This window comes from Leucoraja erinacea, chromosome 36 (assembly GCF_028641065.1).
Source record: "Leucoraja erinacea ecotype New England chromosome 36, Leri_hhj_1, whole genome shotgun sequence".
Lineage (NCBI taxonomy): Eukaryota > Metazoa > Chordata > Chondrichthyes > Rajiformes > Rajidae > Leucoraja > Leucoraja erinaceus.
This window is the reverse complement of record NC_073412.1, coordinates 9,537,239-9,560,890: the sequence shown is the minus strand read 5'-3', so window position 1 is coordinate 9,560,890 and position 23,652 is coordinate 9,537,239. Positions and strand designations below refer to the sequence as shown.

At 42.3% G+C, this 23,652-nt stretch overlaps 1 protein-coding gene across 5 annotated transcripts in view; it reads left to right on the top strand.

Annotated features, from left to right (window-relative positions):
* Nucleotides 1-3,255: 3,255 nt before the first annotated feature.
* The window catches only part of cpeb1a (cytoplasmic polyadenylation element binding protein 1a), a 58,644-nt gene continuing 38,247 nt past the window's right edge, over nt 3,256-23,652 (top strand). Inside the window, exons 1-2 of one of the 5 annotated variants that reach the window (XM_055662627.1) lie at nt 3,256-3,657; nt 6,560-6,743. In XM_055662627.1, the coding sequence (XP_055518602.1) occupies nt 3,643-3,657; nt 6,560-6,743 (199 nt within the window). In that variant the 5' untranslated portion in view covers nt 3,256-3,642. Of the gene's footprint in view, nt 3,658-3,730; nt 3,945-5,180; nt 5,289-5,336; nt 5,356-6,559; nt 6,744-23,652 lie in introns of those variants that run through there. The other 4 variants (XM_055662629.1, XM_055662631.1, XM_055662630.1 and 1 more) reach the window with 4 other exon arrangements.

Sequence of the window (23,652 nt, the reverse complement as noted above, 5' to 3'; positions counted from 1 at the left end):
TCCCATCCACCCAAACATTCCCATTCCCCCCATTATCCTCATCCCCCTCCCCAAATCACACCTCCCCATCCCACAGATTCCCATCTGACCTACAGACAGACCCTGCTCGTCTTTGAAATGTGGGAGGAAACCGGAGCGCCTGGAGGAAACCCACACGATCACAAGGAGAATGTGCAAACTCTGTACACAGAGTACTCCAATTCAGAGTTGTGAATTCTCTGCCACAGAAGGCAGTGGAGGCCAATTCACTGGCTGTTTTCAAGAGAGAGTTAGATATAGCTCTTCGGGCTGACGGAATCAGAGGATATGGGGGAGAAAACAGGAACGGGGAACTGATTCTGGATAATCAGCCATGATCATATTGAATGGTGGTGCTGGCTCGAAGGGCCGAAGGGCCTAACCCTGCACTTATTTTCTATGTTTCAATGTTTCTTTCACCCCTCCCCAAATCCCAGTCCTCCATCCACTCCCTGTTTCCCCATCACCCCTCGTAATGGATGGGCAACGTTTCAGATTGGGTCCCTTCTTCAGACTGAACAGAAATGTCAGAACTGGTCAAGTCGCATCTGTGGAAAGAAAATTAATAGTCTAAACTAAACTAAACAAAACAGCGACTGAGGGCAGTAATTGGGCAAACATGTGCCATCTCCACTAATCCTGCACAAGGCACAGTGGCGCTGCGGTCGAGTTGCAGGGACCTGGGTTCGATCCCAACTACGGGTGCTGTCTGTACGGAGTTTGTCCGCTCTCCTCGTGACCCACGTGAGTTTTCTCCGAGATCTTCGGATTCCTCCCACACTCCAAAGACGTACAGGCTTGTAGGTTAATTGGCTGGGTATGAATGTAAATTGTCCCTAGTGTGTGTAGGATAGTGTTAATGTGTGGGGATCGCTGGTCAGCGCAGACCCGGTGGGCCGAAGGGCCTGTTTCCACGCTGTATCTCTGAACTAAGCTAAACTAAGACAACACATGCACCACTGGATTCATTTATATTTGAAGTAGTAACATTTCCTTCGCATAATTTCTTATCCTGGAGAACACCGCATGTTACAGAAGTGATAATTGATATTTATTGCAATGTAATTATTGTTACATGTGGAAGAAACCAACATAGTTATTATTTGGTCGATCATTAGGTACATTTGACAATGCAGGATACAATATTAGTCTCTATAGTTCCATTCATCTCATTGTCAAATCAACAGCGTGGACAGAGAGAGATAGACTTGATTAGTAAGAGCGTCAAAGGTTACTGGGAGAATGGAGTTGAGAAGGAAATTAGATCAGCAACGATCAAATGGAGGAGCAGACTCGACGGGCCAAATGGCCTAATTCTCGTCCTATGTCTTATGGTCTTGTGAACCTCCTCTTGTGATTTTGCACTGTTAGCAGGGACACGGTGGCGCGGCGGTAGAGTTGCTGTCTCACGGCGCCAGAGATCCGGGTTCGATCCTGACTGCGGGTGCTGTCTGTGCGGAGTTTGCACGTTCTCCTTAAGGCCATGTGGGTTTTCTCTGGGAGCTCCGGTTTCCTCTCACATTGTGCTGGTTTGCAGGTTAATTACCTTCTGTAAATTGCAGTCTACTCCACCACTACAAAGAAAACTTGCCCCGTACATCTCCTTTAAACTTTGCCCCTCTCATCTCAAAGCTATCCCTTCTAGTCTTTGATATTTCCATCCTGAGAAAAGGTATAGTTCGGTTTGCTTTAAAGACGCAGCACAGAAACAGGCCCTTCGGCCCACCGATTCCACACTGACCATCGATCGCCCATTCACACTAGTTCTATGTTATCCCACAATCGCATCTACCTCCTATACACTAGGATACAGTGGCCAATTAACTTGCAAACCACTCATCTTTGGGTTGTGGAAGGGAACCGGAGCAAACCTATGACTGACTATCTTATCTATGCCTCTCATCATATCATATACTTATTAAAAGTCTGATCTTGTTTATAGTGCGTATATATGTATATGTGTCTGTATATATATGTGTGTGTATATGTGGTTGTCCTTACATCTTCACAAAAACACTACGCGGTAACGATAACACTTTTACATATTCCGATTGACATTTTTCCCGTCGAGGCCGGGATCACCTTATCTGAACATTTCATGCTTTATGTCTTGACTTATTCTCGACTCATTACTGATAAAAAGTCATAAAAAGTCAAAAGACTTTGAAATTAAAACCACCAGCTCAACCGATGACATCACAATGGCTCCGCTAGCAGAGACCAGCCTCAATGAAGATTTCATCCTATATTGAACTCGTTATTCGCGATTAAAGCTTTAAAAGTGCCAACTTTCACAAGATTTTTACATATTCTGATTCACATTTTACCCCTCGAGGAAGAGACCACCTTCACTGAACATTTTATGCTTTATTTCTCAACTTATTACTGTTTAAAGTTTAAAAAAAATCAAAATACCTTGAATTTCAAACCGACCAGCTTCAACTGATGGCTCGGCTAGCAGGGGGGTGGGCGAATTGATGTTGCAACACGTAGGGCAAGTGCAATTGGAATTTTTTTTAAAGATCAATGCGAAGGAAGGCAAGGGGAGTGCTGGAATCTTACCTTCGGGAACGGGTTGAGTTGGAGGACCACACCTCCTGTAGGGGCTACGGCTAGGGAACGGGTGCGTTGGGGGAGCAGACCCAACAGGTCTGCACTTGGTCTAGTAATTTTATATAATTCTATCAGATCTCCCCACCATCTCCGGCATTCTGACGAAAACATACCAAGTCCGTCCAATCTCCTTGCAGCTAATGCCCTCTAATCCAGACATCGTGCTGGTAAATATTGTTAGATGGGTCTGAAGGTGGCTTCTGATGCAAAGGGTCAGTCTGAAGAAGGGTTCTGACCCAAAACACTGCCTATCCATATTCTCCAGGGAAGCTGCATGACCCAGTGAGTTACTCGAGCATTTAGTATCTATCTTTGGTATAAACCAGCATCTGCAGTTCCTCGTTATTATATGTAGGAAGAATTTGCAGATGCTGATTTAAACCGAAGATAGATTCAAAAAGCTGGAGTAATTCAGCGGGACAGGCAGCATCTCTGGAAAGAAGGAATGGGTGATGTTTCAGGTCAAGACTCAAAAGGTCACCCATTCCTTCTCTCTAGAGATGCTGCCTGTCCCGCTGAGTTATTCCAGCTTTTTGTATCTATCCTTGCTATTATATTATCATTCAGGTAAACCTCCTCTGCACCCTTTCCAAAATCTTCACATACATACCAAAAAGCCCTCCCTCCATTCTGAATTCACCTTCTCATTTACTGACACCCCACCCCCACCAACTTAATTGTCCTATTCAGCACCAGTCTGAAGCTGAACGGCTCATCCATGGTGGGAGGGAAGTCAGGCAGATTGCCAAAACCTGGTGTAGACAAGAAAGATCAGGTGTTTCTAATGTGAATCATCTGCCAACGAGCTGGGACGGAGAGAGTCACCAATGACATAAATAGGGGGCGTCGGGCGATGAGCGTTGTTGCAAAACGTCTTGATTTATTTTAAAGATTTTTTTTACACCCCTTGGTCACTGTTGCAATTTCATTTTTTTTTGTGTTTGTTTGTCTCTCTCAGTGTGTGTGTGTGTGTTGGGGGGACGAGCGAGGGCTGTGCTCGGAAAGGTGACCATGGCTTTTTCTCTGGTAAGGAAAATTGTTACAAGGAGAGGGAGGGAATGCGCCAAGAGTGCGTCACGACAGTAACAGGAGCTCACACGACACTACGGCCGGCGGCTGCTGACAAGAGGGGAGAGAGGGAGAGAGAGCAATATGTCTGGCAAATAATTTTAATTTTAAAACAAAATGTTGTTATTTTGCCTCTCTACAATTCAACTCTGAGGTGGAGCCTGCGTGCAAGCTGCCTTGCAAGCTATTTCCAACTTTGAGTGCACCGGTTTTTTTGTGTAAAGTGTCGCAATATTTTACCGTTTGTATGTTTTAATTATTGTCTTATTCTTACCCCTTCCCGAATGCAGTCTGGCGTTGATCCACGGTGTTAGTGTTGCTCCCTTTCTTTCCCTTGTGAGGGTGCGGTTAGCAACAGTGGCGCGCCTTGACAGGGGAGAGGTCTTGAGCTGATGAAAATATTCCTGTGCCAGCAACTATTGCTTCTCTTTGCTGCTGCTGTTGCTGTGCTTTACAGTGCAGTCTGCATTTAACCGTCCAGACTCCAGCTTATATGTTTTAATTGCCTTTTAAAGTGAACAATGTTACGCCCTTGCATGGCTTAGTTTAACAATTTTTCTAATTGTGTCAAGAGTCTTAATTATCATCGTATGTCCCAGTTAAAACAATGAAATTCTTTCTTGCAGCAGCTCAACAGAATATAAACATATAAAGCTAGTTTTAAATGTATAATGTTTTGAAATTGTCTTTGCCATCCAAACTGAAAAGGGGCCTGCATATATATATATATATTTATATTTATATATTTATTTGCAAACTAGTGCATTAGATTTTGACTTAAAGGTTCCATGCACATGGGTGCAAGACTTTCGGCAAAAGGCATGTTCGTGCGTTTTATAGTTGCAAATGCAAAAGAAAAAAGCACAGTTGAGGTAGCCGGCAAGAGGGTTTGCGGCAATAGCCGATATCTAGCATGGGTGCATGCATCTGTGTGTGTATATATATATACACGCCTTTTGGCAAAAGGCTTCTAGGATTGTTTGTGCATTTTCTTGCAAATGCAAAAAAAAATCACAGATGGGAAGGTTGCCGTCAAGAGGTTTTGCAGATATCAGCTTGATATCTAGCCTGTGTACATATGCATGTGTGTGTTTATGTGTTGGCTGCATCGCTCCCGGGTCTGCTCGCTCCCGCCCGCCTGTCTGCACGTGGAGCAGACGAAGGGCCGGCGCGCGCCGGGGCCACGTGCGTTTGTTTACCAACCCGCCCTGGACGGGCAACGGCAACCGCGGGGGGGGGAGGGTGGGTGACCGACTAAACGACTAAATACAGCCACCGACCCAACTGGGTAGGGTGCTTGTGCTTTGCATTGCACCGCCTCTATTTCCTACTTGAGAGGGGAAAGGGCGTCTGGTCGCGAAATTATTCGCGATTGTGGCGGCATTGAGAATGAGGGCACCCCTCCTCTCTGGAAGATGGGGTAGCCCGGAGAGGCGGGACGATGGCTGGGGGGCGGGGATTGGCCCGGGCGGTGATAGACGGGCGAGTGGGCCAATGGGCGGGCGGCGAGGTCGGGTCAGTCGGAGCTGGGCTGAGGCGGCGCTCGGTAACGGCGCAGAGGGGCGGCGGCTGGGACGGTGGGAGGAGGGGTAAGTGCGGGCGGGCCGAGCGGGGAGGGGACGGCAGTGAGCAACTCTCAGTGGCCGAGCAACAACGGTAATCTGAGACACGGTGGAGAGAGAGAGAAGGGGGTAAAGGGGACGATGAGGGTGAATGGTGAAGTGGTCTGAGGCGGGCGGACGGACGCCGTCAGGGCGGCGGGCGGGAAGGTGTCGAGGCCCGCGGGCGCCCGTCGTGTCGCGCCCCTCCCCCCCCCCCCCCCCCGGCGCTGGGGAACGCGCGCCTCCCCGTGGCGGGAGCGCGCACTGGAGCCCCCGGCACAGGCCTGGATGGGCCCGCAGACCTTGAGGCTTGGAAGATGGGCACTGCTGGAGTAACTCAGCGGGTCGGGCATCATCTCTGCTAGAGAGAGTCGGAATGTGATGACTCTTCTTCACCCAGTCATTTTCTCCAGAGGTGTTGCCTGACCCGCTGAGTTACTCCAGCATTTTGTGTCCATCTTCGGTGTAAACCAGCATCTGCAATTCCTTACTACACAGTGTGGCTCCTACACCCTCTCATCTCCCCCCCCCAGGCAATTATAACCCACTCACACCCTCCTGTCACCTTGTTCACCTGAAGGTCGACACAACATACTTGAGTAACTCAGCTGCTTGGACAGCACCTGGGGAGAAAGAATGGGTTTCAGAAGGAACTGAAATCGAAGGTAGACAAAAGTGCCGGAGAAACTCAGTGGGTGCAGCAGCATCTATGGATCGAAGGAAATTGGCAGCGTTTCGGGCCGAAACCCTCCTTCAGACAGAATGGGTGATGTTTCGGGTAGAGACCTTGTTCAGATTGAGAGTCAGGGAGAGGAAGATATGGAAAGGTTAAAGTGTGAAAATACAGATCAATGGGGATGATGATCAAGGAAAAAGTAGAATGGTTCATTGTTTAGCTGAGGGGAAGGTGACAACGAAGCATACAATCAGGACAGTGAAACTAGTCAGAACTACGATGGGGGAGGGGCAGACAGGGAAAGTAAGGGTTATGAAGTTGAATAAATCAACATTAATAAGCCTCCATAGCGGAAGTGAGGTGCTGTTCCACCAATTTGTGTTGAGCCTCACTATGACAGTGGAGGAGGCCTTGAACAGAAAGGTCAGTGGGAATGGGAGGAGGGGTTAGTGTTTGACAACCGGGAGATCACGTAGGCTTAGGTGCACTGCAGTTCACCAACTATATTGAATCGCCTAGCTTAACTTTCCTTGTAAAATTGCCCAACTTTTTTTTTATCGTAACTAGGGATTTTTCCTTTCAGAACAACGAGCGCGGCTCTGGACAGGATTGCTGGGATGTGCCCCGCTCCACCGAGACTCCAGCCTTGTCTACCTGCAGTAATGCTGACATCTTCCGCAGAATAAACGCAATGTTGGACAACTCTCTGGACTTCTCAGGAGTCTGCACCACTCCCATCACCAAGGGTCGCAGGGAGAATGTGGGAGGTAATGCATTGGCAGGGAATAAATGTGGTAGATTTTTTCTTTTTGCTTGGTTCCAATATATGTTGGGGGTTAGGGCGGGGATTGAGTGCAGTTTTCGTATGCGCACTTGATTGAGATGGTTCTTTGTTCTAGTGTAGAATTGCAAGGTTTACAAAAAGGGCACAAGTGTTGAGTAATTTGGCAGGTCAGGCAGCATCCTTGGAGAACATAGATAGGTGATATTTTTAAACGGGGCCCCTCGTGTCTGGATGTCTGAAAAGGTACTGACCCGAAACATCACCTAGTCATGTTTTCCAGACCTGAGTTGATTTCAGTTTTAGTTTACTTTATTGTTATATGTAATGTGGTTTTGTTACGTGCTAACCAGCACTTTGTCCTTTATTGTTCTAGTGCTTTATTTTTAATGTAAAGTGTTTCACAGGATTAACAGCACCTGCAGAGATAGGCAGCGATGACTGAAACTTGGTCAGAGGTAGGTTTTGAGGTGAATTTTAAAAGGCAATTGTTCAGTGAGGGAATATCAGAGTTGGGCTCCTGTGCAACCAACTGCACAAGTAGTAATGTAAAGATGCTTCAAATTGGGATAAACCAGAGGCTGGCTTATGGGCAAATGGGAATGACAGATCATACAAAAATGGTTAAAGATGAAAGCCATGGTCATTTAGAGCATGGATGCTAGGTAGGCGACTTGAATTGTACTCGGCACGTCTGATTCATTGGCTTTTAATGTGGCTTAAGTTTACAATATATGACATCCTTGTACAGTAGGAATTGTTTTCCACATTCTGAAGATTTTATTGTTATAGGTAGGTGGGAATGGAAGCAATATAATTTATCTTAACTTGAACTTAAATGTCATTAATGACTTGTGGGCTTGCAAGGAAATAGTAACATTTTAAATGTTTTGGTTCTTTTGCTTCCTCTGAATGCGCATTCTTTTACCCAGAATCAAAAACCAGAGTACATAGGTTTATGGTGAGGGGGGCAAGATTTAATGGGAACTGAGGCAACTTTTTCAGAGGGTGGAGGGTATATGTAACGAGCTGCCAGTTGGTATTTGAGGTAGCTGCTATAACAGCATTTTAAAGACACGTGGACAGGTACATTGATAGGATGGGTTTTGAGGCATATGGCTTACATGGGCAAATTGGACTAGCTTGGATGGGGCATCTTGGTTGCTGTTGACAAGTTGGGCAAAAAGGCCTGTTTCCATGTTAAATTACTTTTATTTATGTTAATTGATGTTTATGGCTTCTATTATTTTAAAGTAATTTGGATGCTTTAGATGTTAATTGTAGGTATGTTATGGCTTGTTTAATTTATTGCCCATGAATTTTAACCTGTAGTTGTGACTCCATAGATAATAGTAATGACCAGTTTGTAGATGGCAAGATTTCAGAAGTGTAGATGAATTTGGCCAAGTTATGGATACAATATAGATTTTGTTAAAGGTTCCTGGGTGGTGATGTATACAAATTAAACATTAACCCGCAGGTACTGTTAAGAATTAGAATTGGGTTTTATTGCAAGATGCTTTGAGTTCGAGGGACATCTTGCTTCAATTATACAGGTTCCTAGTGAGACCACATGGGATCATTTCAAATCTGGTCTCACTACAAAAAAATAATGTGAAAGATTACGAGAAAGAAGCTTAAGGAGTTTGACCTATGACTATAGTTTATAATGTGGTGATCTGACTGCAACATGTTTTTTTGCTGGGAGTGACATGTTTGAAGTGGAGCTAGTTTCCATTGACTATTTTGGTTTGAACTAGAATCAATCTCAAAAGTGGTGTGCCATTCAGTACAGGTGAGAAATGTCCTTGCCCAGGTTTGGAATTCTCCAACCCCAAAAAATATTTGGGGCATTTCAATTTTTGACATTGAAAATTATGAAAATTTAAACGTGTGGACAATGGGCAATGTTTTTGAATGATCGAGCAGGTATATGGGTCTGAATGGCTTCTTTCTCTGTGTAATTATAATGGTTGGATATGCCTAACCCAGCACATCAAGATTTTCTAGGTGTTTGCAGAGCAATGACAATTTAGTTTGTCTGGCTTCCAGAGGACCAAATGAATTCTGTTTTTACATTAAATAACTAAACTGCCACTCAAGATGAGACACTTTCAAGATTGCGACCATTGATTAAACTACGTGCAAACATTGCAGTCTGACCCAAGTGTTCCAATTTGATACATGGAGCTAATTTGTAAAATAGGCTATCTTAACACTGTTTCTGATCTGCCTGTAGCCTACTTTCTGATCCACAACAGCTTAAAATTGTATACAGCAAGTCCTCTGTGCTTTCTGAAGAACATTTGGCATATATTCAGTTGCATGTAATTATTATCCCTGACTTTTGAAGTTTTTAAGTGAAACTTGTCTTGTGTATCATTAAGGAAGAATCAAGAATTCTAAAAGCTGACCTAGTCTGTGACACCTGTATTTTGAGGAATAAATTGAAAACCAGTAAATGGCTATTTAGCTGTTCTTGAAACTCAACAGTATAATCAAATACTGTCAAAAATAATTAAAATGTTCTTTGTTTTTCCAATAGCCTAACTGGCATCCTATAAGTTAGTCAAGATTGGGAAGATTGTGTTCATTTCAAACTAAATGCATGAGAAGTTTATCACGTGCTCTGTCAAGGCATTTTGAGATTCTAAACTTAGTTTTTCTAATCTGTGCAGTGTTCCTCTCTAACCCCTCTTGATTTCATCTTCATAGTCTTCAAGTATGCTCTCCTAAATTTGCCTTTTGTAAATTCTTTACTTCAATTTCTTCATCTTTCAGCTGACCTTGCTTTGGAATTGTCCACACATGCTTATTCCTCTCTTAATCCTTTCACTGTGGTCCCATTGTATAGAGACCTATGGTAAAATGTGTTTTTGAGAATAATTGCTGATTTGGTCAAACTTGATAATTGAAGATGTTGGTGGTCAATATCTTGTGCATTTAGATATTGAGGTCAGAATGTGATGACACTTTGTCACCTAACAACTTTGCTTAAACATTGATACTTCACTATGTACCACAGCCTTTCTGGTGAATACAAGTGCATCATGATAAAATGTGCAATGCCACATACAAATATTGTTTTCAATATTGGTTTTTAAGTGGGTGGTCAGCAACTGCCGTAAGTGCTGAAATTAAACCAAGAGCAGTTTCAAAGGATCTTTTTGCCCTGCTGAACTAATTACATCAAACGTATACCTGTGCAGCAAACATATCTATTGGTCTTCAAACTCCACGAGCCACCTTAGCTTCATGTGTCGGCATAGTTTTTTTAATTTCTGTCTTCTCATTAAATTTTAAATTGTTTGACTTTTGCTAGGTGTGTTGTTTTTCTTATGTATATGAAAGCCATAATAAGGTGGTTGTTGAGTATTTTGAGAAGCCAACAGACCTTCAAAGTAAAATAAACATTGTAATTGGTATCATTAAAATTATTGAATTTTGTAAACTCTATTATGGTAAGAAATCAACATTTTCACTCTGTCTGGTCCAGAGATTTATTCTCTGAATCTAATTTAAATGTCAAGGACTTTTGTTGAAACCTATTACCTGGGTGGATCAGTGGCACACCATATAGTGCAGCTAACTCATGACTCCAACCAACCTGCTTATATTCTGACCTTTGCTATCTGTGTACAGTTTCCATAGTATCCTAATGTCCAGTAAGGATTCTCTTGGATATCCAATGTCCAAAAGACTTGGTTAGATTAGAAACACGAGACAATATGCTGCAATCTGGTGGAACAAACAATCTGCTGGAGAAACTCAGTAGGTTGTGCAGTGGTTGTGGGGGTGGAATCATTTTGCATCTCTCATCGCATTAGTTGCTCAACTCGGTTCCTCCAGTAAATTGTTGATGTGGCTAGATTGATTTACTGCTGTAAATTGACCTTTCTGCAGATAGAGTTGGGAATAATTTCAAGGAAAATGTGGGGGTAGGATTGCTGAGCTGGCCAAAAAATGGTTGGCTGAATGGCTTTCAATGATATGAAGAAGCGCTTATCCACGATCAATATTGAAGCTTGGGGTTTGATTCTTGCACAAGCATTCCCAAAAGTTACTAGTACTGAAGGTAATTGCACTCATTAATGCTACTTCTCAATACACTCTTTTAACACTTTCCATCTTTCCTTCCCAAATGTTTCACAAACCCAATTGGTTGACCATTTGTCTTGTAAATTTGTATGAGTGAAATGCACAATTGAATTGAATACTTTATTGTCACAGGTGACGTCACAGTGAAATTCTTTGCTTGCATATCTAAGGTATGCAAGTAGTTGCCTGTAAAGGGCGCCTAGAAAGTTACAAAGTACCTCCTCGCCAGATTCCCTTGTTCTCCTCTCCCCCCACCGCCCCCACCGCTGTCCTACGCGCCAGGTCTTCCATTGTCCATCGCTCTTCCCCCTCCCTCACAATTATCTGATTTTTGAAGACTAGGTGTTTTAAATTTCCCATTGTCACTTATTATATTTCCGCTATTGTACAGTCAAACTTTAGAAATTAGTATTGCTGGTTGGTGATCTCCCCCAACTTGAAGCTGATGGAATCATTAAAAAAATGTAAGTACAATGCAACTCAAAATTAATTTTGCAATTTGATCTATATATTTGAATAATTAATTCACCTTAATTATAAAATTGGTTATGTATGGTTTTGCTTGTGCAGCTTGATTAACATTTGGACTGCAAGCTTCCTTAGAGGAGCCCATGTCAGAGATTGTATCATCTTTATTGATGGCCAGTGCTTTGCAGCATAATGCATAAGATGGGCCAATATATCACAAGCTGGTTGATATGTCTGAAGCAGACATGAATTTGCACAGTATCCAATTTCAAATCTAAATAGTTTGGTGGCTACATATTCAGCCATTTAAAATGGCATCTTGTAATTTATTGAATATTTTTCTGTATATTGTCTTTTTCTTTGGGGGGGGGGGTGAAATGAGCTATGTACCTAGAGTTGATGTTGGGGGTGAGTAAATCCAAACTAAAAGGACTTTTAACAAATTTAAATCTCAACTAATGTCAAAACTGTAGTGGGAAAGGATATTACCATGACAATAGCCATGATAGGCATGCTGAGGAAAATTGGACAAGTCATTCTATAATTGAGTTGATGTTAACCATTATTTTAGCTGATTGTTTGCTGAATCTAGATCTGTCACCACTTTGTTTTGAACACCCACTGGCACTGGGATGTTCAGAGGAATCTGCTTTCACTACAGCTTGGAGCTAAATAAAATGTGTAAATTACCATATTCAGCTTCTGTATTTCAAAATGGCAGCAAGATGGATGGAGGTTAAATAACTATTGGAATTAATGAATCCATCCATACAGCAACCGTTTTGCATCTGTTTTGACTGCATCTGGCAAAAGTACGATTGCTTATTAGTGATTTGCTAAAGTATTATAATGGGAAATTAGTTTTTATTAGCAGCTATGATTCCATATTCATGTATGCCAATACTTGGTGATTAGTTCTCTGGGCAACCTGAATTTAAAAAAAAATCTTTATCCTTTTATCTGATGCATAATTTAACTGATTTTGTATGAAGAGATTTTGTCCTCTAGTGGAACACTGTACTGTAGTGTAACATACTCCAAGTTTGAGATTGTATTCTGGGGTTAAGCCAAGATGGCAAACCACCATCTGCTTCATCCCTGTTGCTTCATAGTAAGGACATTCTCTGTGACCTTCAAACAAAAAAAAATCAAGGGTTGTAATGATGAGAACCTGTTGCACTTCCTTACACTTTCTGCTTGCTCAGAATTATTAGAGTAGTTGCAGTTTTTGTGTTCCTTGCTCTTCTGGTGAAGCATTCAACAAAATGTAAATGTTCAAGGCTGATTTCACACTTGCGTGCATCTGCTTCCAGTTTTCCCACAAATAAATCTTCCCTATTCAATGGGCCTAGTTTCACATTAAGCTTAACACTATCTGTTTTCAAACCAGCTAGATCTCTGCATGCGGGATCTATTTTGAAAAGGGGTGCCACACTGGCTGTGATACAGGGCTTGCTAAAACATGGCATTATAGCACAGACTTCAGTTTGATTTGCGATTGCCAAAACTTGAGCAGTTGATTTGCAATGACACATGATGCATTTTGAACTGCAACAATTTGAGAGAAATGGATCTATTAACATTGGCCTAATGAGAGGAAAATACTATAACATAAAACAAGACATAGAAAACAATACTATTGAACTATGTTGGCATGATCTATGCAAAGTCGGTCTGTTTGACGTATCAAGTTGACATGAGTGGGAGCCAGTGGATGTTAATACTTGGATTTCAAATGGCTTGCGATGTTGGAGATTGGCAAGATTGGAGCACGTGGAATTGAGAATATGATACTGGCATAAATTGAGAATAGATTGATAGACAGAAAATGGGGTGAATATCTCGGCCCTTTCCAAATTGACAGACTAGTGGATGCTGCAAGTATTGTGGTTCAGCCCCAGCTATCCATGATTTGACTGAGATAATATTAATCGAACTGTCCCCATGAGAGGGCTGACTATTGACTGACTTCTACTACAAACTTTCCAACTCTTAATTATCTGGACTACACTTCCACCCTGCCTCTTGCAAAGACACCATCCCTTATTCTTAATTCCATCTCTAATGCATCTGCCCCAAGAGGCTTTCTATTCTAGGATATCCCAGTAAATATGGATCCCGCCCCCCTCCTCCACCCCGCTGTCAGAGATGGGTCCATCAACTGCATCGCCTAGCTCCTCTTTCCCTTGGTTCTGCTCTTGCTGCCCCCCCCTCCCGACAAGACGAGAGTTCTCCTGGTCCTCTCAATTCACTCAACCAACCTCAATATTCAGCACTTCATTCTCAGAAACTTCCATCACATCCAATGTGATCTCACTAGCGGGTGCATCTTCCCATCTTCACCCATTTCTGCCTTTCACAGACTGCTCACTCAACTCCTTGGTTCACTCATCCCATCCAAAGCACCACCTTCCCAGTACTTTCCCCTACATCTCCCCTGCTGGAGATGTAACAGCTGTCCCTCTCCTTCTTCCTCGTCTCCATCTCGGGATCACACCATTTCTTCCAGGTGAGACTGAGGTTCACAGGCGCCTCTTCTATATTTATCTACTGCATATGAGTTGAACAGGTACTTTGGATCCATCTTCGCCCAGGAAGACACAAAAAATCTCCCTGATGTACTAGTAGCCAGAGGATCTCGGGTGATGGAGGAACTGAAGGAAGTTCACGTTAGGCATGATATGATGTTGGGTAGACTGATGGGACTGAAGGCTGATAAATCCCCAGGGCCCGATGGTCTGCATCCCAGGGTACTTGAGAAAGTGGCTCTAGAAATCGTTGACCCGTTTGTGATCAACGTGCCTCGCCCGGGAGGTACAGGAGATGACGGAGGTCTGCGGACCGGATGAATACGGAAAAATATGCCTGCGAGCTGGATGATTTTGGGCTATGGGCCGCATTCGGCTTGGGGGCTGTAGGTTGCCGACCCCTGGATTAACTGGTCCCTTTCAGAATGGCAGGCAGCGACTAGTGGGGTATCGCAAGGTTCGGTGCTGGGACAGCAGCTATTTACAAAATACATTAATGATTTAAATGAAGGGACTAAAAGTAACATTAGCAAATTTGCAGATAACACAAAGCTGGGTGGCAGTGTGAACTGCGAGGAGGATGCTCTGAGGGTGCAGGGTGACTTGGGCAGGTTGGGTGAGTGGGCAGATGCATAGCAGATGCAGTTAAATGTGAGATTATCCACTTTGGTGGCAAAACCAGGAAGGCAGATCATTATCTGAATGGTGTCAAGTTGGGAAAAGGGGAAATACAAAAAAATCTTGCTCAGGTACAGCAGGCAGTGAAGGATACAAATGGCATGTTGGCCTTCATAACAAGAGGAGGTGAGCATAAGAGCAAAGAGGTCCTTCTGCAGTTGTACAGGGCCCTAGCGAGACCGCACCTGAAATATTGCGTGCAGTTTTGGTAGGTAGGCGTAGGCCGTTTAGAACGGAGATGAGGAAAAACCTTTTCACCCAGAGTTGTGAATCTGGAATTCTCTGCCACAGAAGGCAGTGGAGGCCAATTGTCTGGATGCTTTCAAGAGTGAGTTAGATAGAGCTTGTAAAGTTAAGCTACCCAAGCAGAATAAAGATAGTGGAGTTGGGATATGAGGAGAAGGCAGGAACGGGGTATTGATTATGGATGATCAGCCATGATCACAGTGAATGGCGGTGCTGGCTCTAAGGGCCAAATGTCCTACTCCTATTGTCCATCTTGTGTTCCCAATGTGGACTCCTGCATATCGGCGAGACCAGGTGTTTCGCCTAACACTTGTGCTTGATGTATTTTAAAGGCACAATAGAGATGGAGAAACACGGCCTACCGGATCTCCCGGCTGCTAACAATTTTGGCTCCCCTTTACCACACTGAACTTTCTGTCTTGGGCTTCCTCCATTGCCAGAGTGAGTGCACAAGCAAACTGGAGTGCTTGGGTAGCTTACAATCAATAATATCAACATTGAAATTTCCAATTTTAGGTAACCTCTAACAAACACTCCTCCCCTTTCTCCCTCTGTTCGCCGCATGAACTTGCATCTATATCTTCCCTTCCCCCTCCACCTACATTCCTTCCCCTGACTTCATAATTCACAGCTCTTAAATTATTTTGTCTCGCACCTTTTTGATCTTTGGTTTTTATCCAACCTAGTTCAACCCCCTCACCTATGTTCACCTATTACCTACCACACTTTATCCTGCCTCTTCTCTCTTCAAGCTTTCTTTCCTCATAGAATGTCTAAAGAAGCATCCAATTCAGAAAAGTCTGAAGAAGGGTTTCGGCCCGAAACGTTGCCTATTTCCTTCGCTCCATAGATGCTGCTGCACCCGCTGAGTTTCTCCAGCTTTTTTGTGTAACATCCAATTCAGAAATGTTGCCTAACAGTATTCTCCAGGGATGTTGCCTGACCTGCTGACTTATTCCAGCATTTGCAGTTCCTTGTTTTTACTTCTAGAAAAACATGATCTTGAGAGATTAAACCCCCACTGAAATTCAAATCATGATGAACTTTCAATACATGGATAGCTTCATCTACATCTAAAAAAAGTCCAGACGAGTGTTCCTTAAATGTTGTACATATAGCCTTAAAGGGTATTAGATAAGAGACTGCAAGGATTACCCATGTGGCTAAAGAGCTGCTTTCTGGATTACATTGTGGCTACTGTTTATGTTAAAGGCACAATGGACATGGAGAACCTTGTGTCTTTGAGAGCAGCATGCAGAAGCCCAACAAGCACTGCCTCCCATATGTTGCCCTTGACGCACAACCCCCTGGCAGTCTGGGTTCCACGTAAGCTTCATCAGTTTTCTTGGAGTCCACAGAACTACAATGAAGCATGGGGTCCTTGATGCTAAGAGACTACTTTAATAGGCTTATTTTAATAATTTATTGTGTAATTGTCTTGCTCCAAGGTGTTTCTTAACAAGTTAAAATTGTGCCAATTCAAATTATAAGATGGCCACCGTTTTAAATTTCTGTATAAATTTCATTTAAATTTAATATTTAGTAATTGGTTTCCAAAAATCCTCTTTCGTTCTGACATTTCCATTTAATTGAGCGTTTTGTTACTAATTTTGATGCTGGTATGCTTGAGAAGAATGAGTGGCACAAATGGCAAATTAATGTACTTATCTCTGTACTTTAATGTATGAGTGATTATTATTCCTTAATTTTCTGCATTAACTTTAAATTAGTGGCATGTGGTCCATTTTGGTCATCAGCCAGCTAGAAAATGAACTTTTCAACCACCTTGGTACACAACTGTCTCGTTGGTTAAACATACACACAAACAATAAGTTCCTAGATTTCAGTTGCAACTCCAAATCAAACATTTAAAACTGTCTTACAGGATGATCTTGATTAGTATACTAAATTTTCAAGTGGTGTAGTTGGATTTCATCCCAAGGGATGTTGACATACCAACTGGATTTGCGTTTACGATTAGCTAAAGTTTTCTGACAATTCCATATGCTATTCAATGACAATGCAATTAGTGTGCTATTTAAGGTTGCAGAAATAGAAATGTTCATGTTTATTTCTGAATCTTGATTTTAATTTGTAACGCTGAATTGCCTCTAGAATTAAAGTTTAATTAATTTAGTCATCTGTGATTGGAAAATGAGTTTTGCCTTCACTGCTTCATGTATTTCCAGTAGCCAGTGTTCTTTCACTCAACAGTATGGTGTTCTTTCCAGTAGCTGAAATATTTGGGTTCACTTTTAATTATGTATTCCAATAATGCAGCATTTTAGGACCAACTAAATTGAAGAGGTTGCTGTAGAGCTATATTGAATAGAAATGAGAAGTGACCAAATCAACACCTTTTCTGCACGACTTGTTAATAATCTTGCCCCTACTTGAAGGGTCCCGAGCCAAAACATCTGTCTATTTCAGCTCACAGATGCTGCTTGACCTGAGTTTCTCCAGCAGTGTTTTGCTCTAATTGCTGGCTTGATGCCTTTAGCACCATGTTTATTTTGATGCAGCTGGCAATCCATGGAGTGAAAATCTATTTTTAGTTTTGATTTCTTGCAGTCACAGACTAAACTTGTTATCTGCCACTTATTGCAATCTATGATTTACTGCTGCAGTAACAGAAATGGTGAATTTTACATTCCAGTCCGTCTTGGCCAAGTCTTCTGCTTCTGAGCAGCTTTTTCTAGCAATGTTACAATTTTGAGATTTTAAAAATCGTCTTTAATTTATCCCATCAGATAAAGCATAAAAATAAGTTTAATTTAATACCCAATTCACTTTCATATTTTCAGTATTAAAAAAGTTATGGCCATTTTCATACTCGGAAATTGGCATCTTGTTCCCTATTGCTTTTTCATTGACTTAACACAAAAGCTGTGATCAAGAACATTTAAAGGCTGATAACTTTCTTAAAATTTAAGAGAACTGAAAGAAATTTTCAATTATTATAGATTGAAGCATTCTGAAACAACTATGAAAAAATCTTACTTGGATGACTTGAAATTAAAGCATATAATTAATTAGTTACCTAATTGTAGCTAATTACAAAATTCAATTACTAGATCTAAACATCTATCCATTTCTTAAGAATAGATTAACATTTTTAAATAGCCTAAGTGTCCAAATAACATTCACACAATAATTCAGAATATAACATAATTTTTAAATCTCATTCTCATGGGTTTATAGGCCAAATGGAAGGAATTTAATGTTTAATAACTGTAAATTAATGGCCATTTAAATCAGCTTGCGAGTGGGTTTTACTGGAACGTTACCATTTAGAACGTTCAGATGCGGTGAATTTATACCCCCATATCTGCAGCAAATACACTGCCGGTTCTTCGGGGGAAAAATCACCGTTTCGCAATGTAAAATGTGAATTAAATACATCTTAAGCAACACTTTTATACATAAAAATAAACTACTTTATTTTACCTGGTCCTACATAAAATCCGTCCCCGTTGTCGGCTTCAGAAGCTGCTTTTAAAATCATTCCAGCGATTAACTTGTCGGGTGCATTTTATTTTTAAAACACACAGAACGGCCGTAGGAACGATTCTTTAGCAAAATCTTGCACCCCAACAAATATAATTCAGGACCATGTCGGGAAAAAACCCCGTTTTAACCCCGCTCCCCCCCTCAAACACGCCAAAATCACGCACACGGCCAGTGGCAGAATTACAGCGCTGCTGAAGGTAAGTTTTGTAACGTACCTACTTTTTCAGTGTTTGGTTTCTGAATGATGAAAACACTGACATTTCTTCAGAAAATTGAATCTTTTGATTTATGGGCCTGTCCCACTTAGGCGACTGCTGGAGACTTTGGTCACCACATGTTCATGGGTAGTTACCAGGGTGTGGCCTTCATGGTCGTTAGGAGTTCCCGCATTCTGGGAACTAGTCGCGGCCTCATTATGGTCGCCGTGAATTTTTCAACATGTTGAAAAATTAGCAGTGACTAGAATGAAGCCGCCATGGAGAGTAGCGAGAATTCGTGCCGTAGGTGGGTTGCCAGGAGGTCAAAGGTTTTCGGAGGTTCTCGTAGATTGTAGGCGGTGCTGACCGGTGAATTTCATTGGCTCATTGGGGAAAAAAAAGGTAAGCAGTAGTTTTCAGAACCAAGGATAACTGACGGGTAATGTTAAATGTCTGCCGAGCTTCACAGCCGTGTATCTCTCGCATCTTAAAAGCTGTCACCACTCCTTCTTTTCCCCCACCCCCCCTTTTTTTAAAGGATTTAATGACAGTCGCCGGCAGTCTGCTGAAAAATTGCCTTTATGGGACAGGCCCATTAGATTGACAATCAGTTTTGAGCAGAGTTGACGGGTCGAGCTTGTTATTTAATTTTGTTGTGTTGTATTCTAAATGATGGCAAGAATTGTGTTGGAGTGGGTAGTGAGAATTTTTTTTAGTGTAGATTTTGCAACATTATTTGATGCGTTTAGTGGTTTAGCTGTGCAGTTCTCAGGAGTAGAAAATGGAGGGGCAGGATTTTGAAATAACAGCTGAAAATGAACAAAGGTTATGGTTAAGTCGGGGGCAGAGGGGTCAGAAATACATGAACCAAAGTGGCATGCAATGCATTATCTAGTCAATACAATGTTTTCTCCTACCCTTACGATCAAGTCATTCCAGACAAGTTCCTTAACTGTAGTACTTGTACCCATTGTTTAACACAACTAGTGCTACTGACCTGGTGTTCAAGATTTGCTCTAGCTGCCACTGATCAATTATGTCAAATTAAATTGGTGTCAATCATTGTACTGGCCTGTGTAGAAACATGTTGGTTTACACAAGGATATTGATTTGAAATCAAAAGATTCTCTACCAGCTTTTTCCTCCCCACCCCCTTCAAATCAGACTGAAGGGTTCTGACCTGAAATGTAATTTATCCACGTTCTCCAGAGATCTTGCCTGACCTGAGGTACTCCAGTACTTTGTCCTTATTTTTATTGGCCTATTAGATTAATGTTATAATTTTCGCTGAGAGCGCATACAGTTGAAAAATGGATTGTAGTACACTCTTGTCATAAAAAAACCAAACCTAATGCAAACTGCAAAATAACTGATCTGATATGCTACATGACCCACCCCACCCCCACTTCCCTCAAATTTGGTTAATTCCATGGGACTTCGTGCTGTCTTTTGTAGAGCCCAAAGGTTTCAAACATGCAATTGTAAAGCCAACAAGCTGCACTGAAAAGCAGACTGTATTGCTGCAGGGGTATTGCTTTCTTGGTGTAGTTAATCTGGAACTTCTCCAGGGATCTTGGCTGAAAATTTTAAAGTTGGCAAGCAACTTGTTGATCCAGTGTTTATCCAGTCAGTGAAACGAAAGGGATGTTCCAACCCCCTCAACCTGTTGGTGATTGTTACTTTTTCTGCTCAATCATGGCAGAAGCTTTATCTCAACTTGTTAGGTAAAATTCCAAAATAATAAAGTACTTGACATCAAGTATTGTGCTGGGAGCTCAAATAAAATATTAGAGATTTGCGACTACAATTGTGTTTGACGTTATCTGTTATCCAACGATTGTGTCTCAATGTTTTCCTTTTGTCATCAAGGTTTTGTTGGACCTGTTCATTTAGTTCTATAATAATGTCCAGCTGTAGAATGCTGAGCAAGGTGCTTACTGGCAAGTTTGGCCACTGGCATGTAACTTCTATGCCATCCATCTATATACTTTTAAAACTGTGTGTGTGTGTCTTTATTTGTTTGTGGGTGTCAGATTTGGCCTTTGATTCCTTGGTCCGCAAAAACCACACGCAAAAACTCCGATATTCTTTCCATTTCACTAGACATTTCACTTTTACATTCGCAAATCCAATCCTCATTAAATGTTGTTTTAATCTACGCATTTTTAATTAAAAACCTCCCCCCCCCCCCCCTCACTCATTTTGTCGCCTCCTGCTGGCCAGCAACCATAACGGCTGCTGCCGCCCGGCTCTCCTACAAAAACGCAGACATTTTTCTTATTTCGCCGCCCGGGTCTCTCGCGCTGGCTCAAGCCAAAGATCGGTTCTTCCCCCACTGCTTTTCGCCGTGCTCGGGAAAGCAGCGGGGGAAACAGAAGATCTTTGGCTTGAGCCGACGCGTTAACGGCCTGTGGGCCCGCGGGCGCATTGAGGGTGTACGCAGCGTCTTGACGGCATACCCTGGCTCACTCGCCATCATGCCCCATCACGCCCGTTCACTCCACCCCCCTCCCCGTACTCGGTGTCTGAAGCACGTTGCACTTGGTCTAGTATATTACTGAAACTCTCATCTTGTTTGTTTTTATATTTGTTTCTATATTTGTACCTATATTTGCGCAAAAACGGTACACCATAACGCTACAGGGAGAGAGTGAGGGTAGGGGAAAGGAGAGGGAGGAAGCGGTATGGGGGGGGCGAGAAAAGGAGGATGAAGAGGGGAGGGAGTGCTGGGGGAAATGGAGGAGGATAAGGGTAGGAAGATGGATGGGTAGGTAATGGAAGGGGAAGAGGGGAGGAAGCAGAGGAGTCATGGTGGAGGGAGGGGTGGGGGAGAATAATGGTGGAGGTGAATAGGGGACTGGAGAGGGATGCATTCACATTGACCTTATTTTTTACATGTTATTGCCATGTCAGCACAGTTGCGGGCTATGGGCGAGTGGTGGAATATTGCTTTGGGGGAATGGGTCCCAATGTCAAATTAGCTTTTATCAATCACTACAGAGGAAAATCCTGCTGGTCTTATCAGTTAATGTCAATATCACCACTGACCGACTTAAATTGGAAATTAATGCAGTGTTCTCATCTACTGGGTTCGGCTCAAAACTGAACTCCTTTGCTTTTTAATTTTACAATGCTTTTTTTCTTTCAAATATTCAGTTATTCAGAACAATACGGTCCATTTCATTATTACTATTACTGGACAATATGTGCATCAGTGGTCCACTGCAATAGAGTAATTTTGTCTGAATAATTGTTCTTCATGACATGAACCATGAAGATTCAGAAAGTTTGCAGGATTGCATCACCTTCATGTTGTGAGCTGCTCACGGGTCTGATGGCATTAAGTTGTGGGTGCAAGCTTCGATCAGAGCTTCGGTCTGTTTCTAGGTAGACATTCTATACAGTATTAGAATGTTACACTAATGGAGATGTTGTCCTTGAAATGAAATGTCAAGCTGATTCACCATCTGCTTCTGTCTATAAAAGATTATAGTACTCTTGGGGAAAAAGACATTCTCTAGTTTCTTGCCAGCTATTTGAACATAATCTTGCTCTGCACAGATTACCATTCTTTCCAAGATTCTATCAATGATTAAAGTACCAATTTTGCCCGTGATTTGGGAAATCTTGACATTGCATTTAGAAGCATGACACTTTCATTTTTAAACGTGGTTCATCACTTATGGTTGAGGGCAATGCTGCAGTGCTGACTTCTTGGGGTGAGGGCAAAGTTTGTGTAAATTGCAAAGGAGAGGATGTATAACTGCAGAAAAAAACAAATTGCTTCAAGGGAATGGTTCAGTGAGTCCAAGATGTAAAATCCTGCATGTGTATTCTGGTGGTGTTGGAAGTGCAAGTCATAGTCATAGTTTTCAGACGTTTTTAAATGGGTGTGCTATGATAAGTTGTACTTTAGTTGATAATTGATTAAGTAGAAGTGGGTAGATATACTGCCTATGCCTTTGTAGTGATTTTGAAATGTCCTTAACTAAATTCAATCCAAAGCTAATGCTCTTGTTTAAATGCTCCGCACATTCTTCAAATGAGTACTTCAAGCCATGGGAAATGAAGGAAACTAGCTGCTTAATATGCCTTGATAGTGTAAAAATACAACCTAACAAAATTAAATACGGGGTTGACCAAAGAAACATTGAATTGTCAGTTGCATAGCACAGCAGCAGCCTCTCCCAGACCAACTTTACCACGCTAACCAAGGTCTTCCTGAACTGTTCCATTTGATGCAATTGACCCACATCCCACTAAACCCTTTCTTTCTGTCCAAATGTAGTAATTGTATCTGCTTCTACCACTTCCTCTGGCAGTTCATTTCATATATATTGTGGGGTGGGGTGGTGGGGTGGGGGGTGAAACTTGTCACGTGGGCCCCCTTAAATCTTTCCTTCTTGCCTCTAACCGAGTCTTCAGGTTTAGACTCCACCATCATGGAAATAAGACTGACAATCCATCTCATCAATTCCCCTCATTATGTTCTAAGCCTCTAAGATTGCCATTGGCTTTTGTTACAGCAATATAATCCCAAAAATCCAATCTATCCCTATAACTCAAGCCCCCCACACACCAACCTGGTAAACATCCTGTCAAATCCCTTCTGCACCTTCTAGCTTAATTACGCATTTTCTATGTAGTATGGCAACGAGAACTGTGCACAATATTCCAGGTGTTGTCTTGTTAATGCCCTGAATGTCCTGCAGTAACATGATAAATGCAGCTTCACCTTGTTTCCCAGCATTGCTACTTTTAAAGAACTGTACATTTGTCGCTGTTCTAAAACATTCCTTTGGGCACTGTTACTTTGCAAATCCTGCCCTGATTTAATTTCCCAAAACGTATCACTGCATACTTGTCTGATTTAAATTCAAGGTGTCATTCCTTGACCACTTCCCAAGTGATTTATATCCTTTGTGCAGACAACCTTTACTTCCACTGCATCACCAATTCTGGTGTCATCAGCAAACCTAATTATTAATGTGACAGTGGACCCAGCTCTTTCCTGTGGCACAATACTGACCGCAGGTCTCCAATCTGAAAGATGGCCTGCATTACCACCCCTCTCCTTTCACAAGGCTTTTTTTGTCCAGTTGGCTAGCTCTCCCGCATCTCATGTGATCTAATCTTCAAAACTAGTTTGTCAGAAGTAGCCTCACAGGCA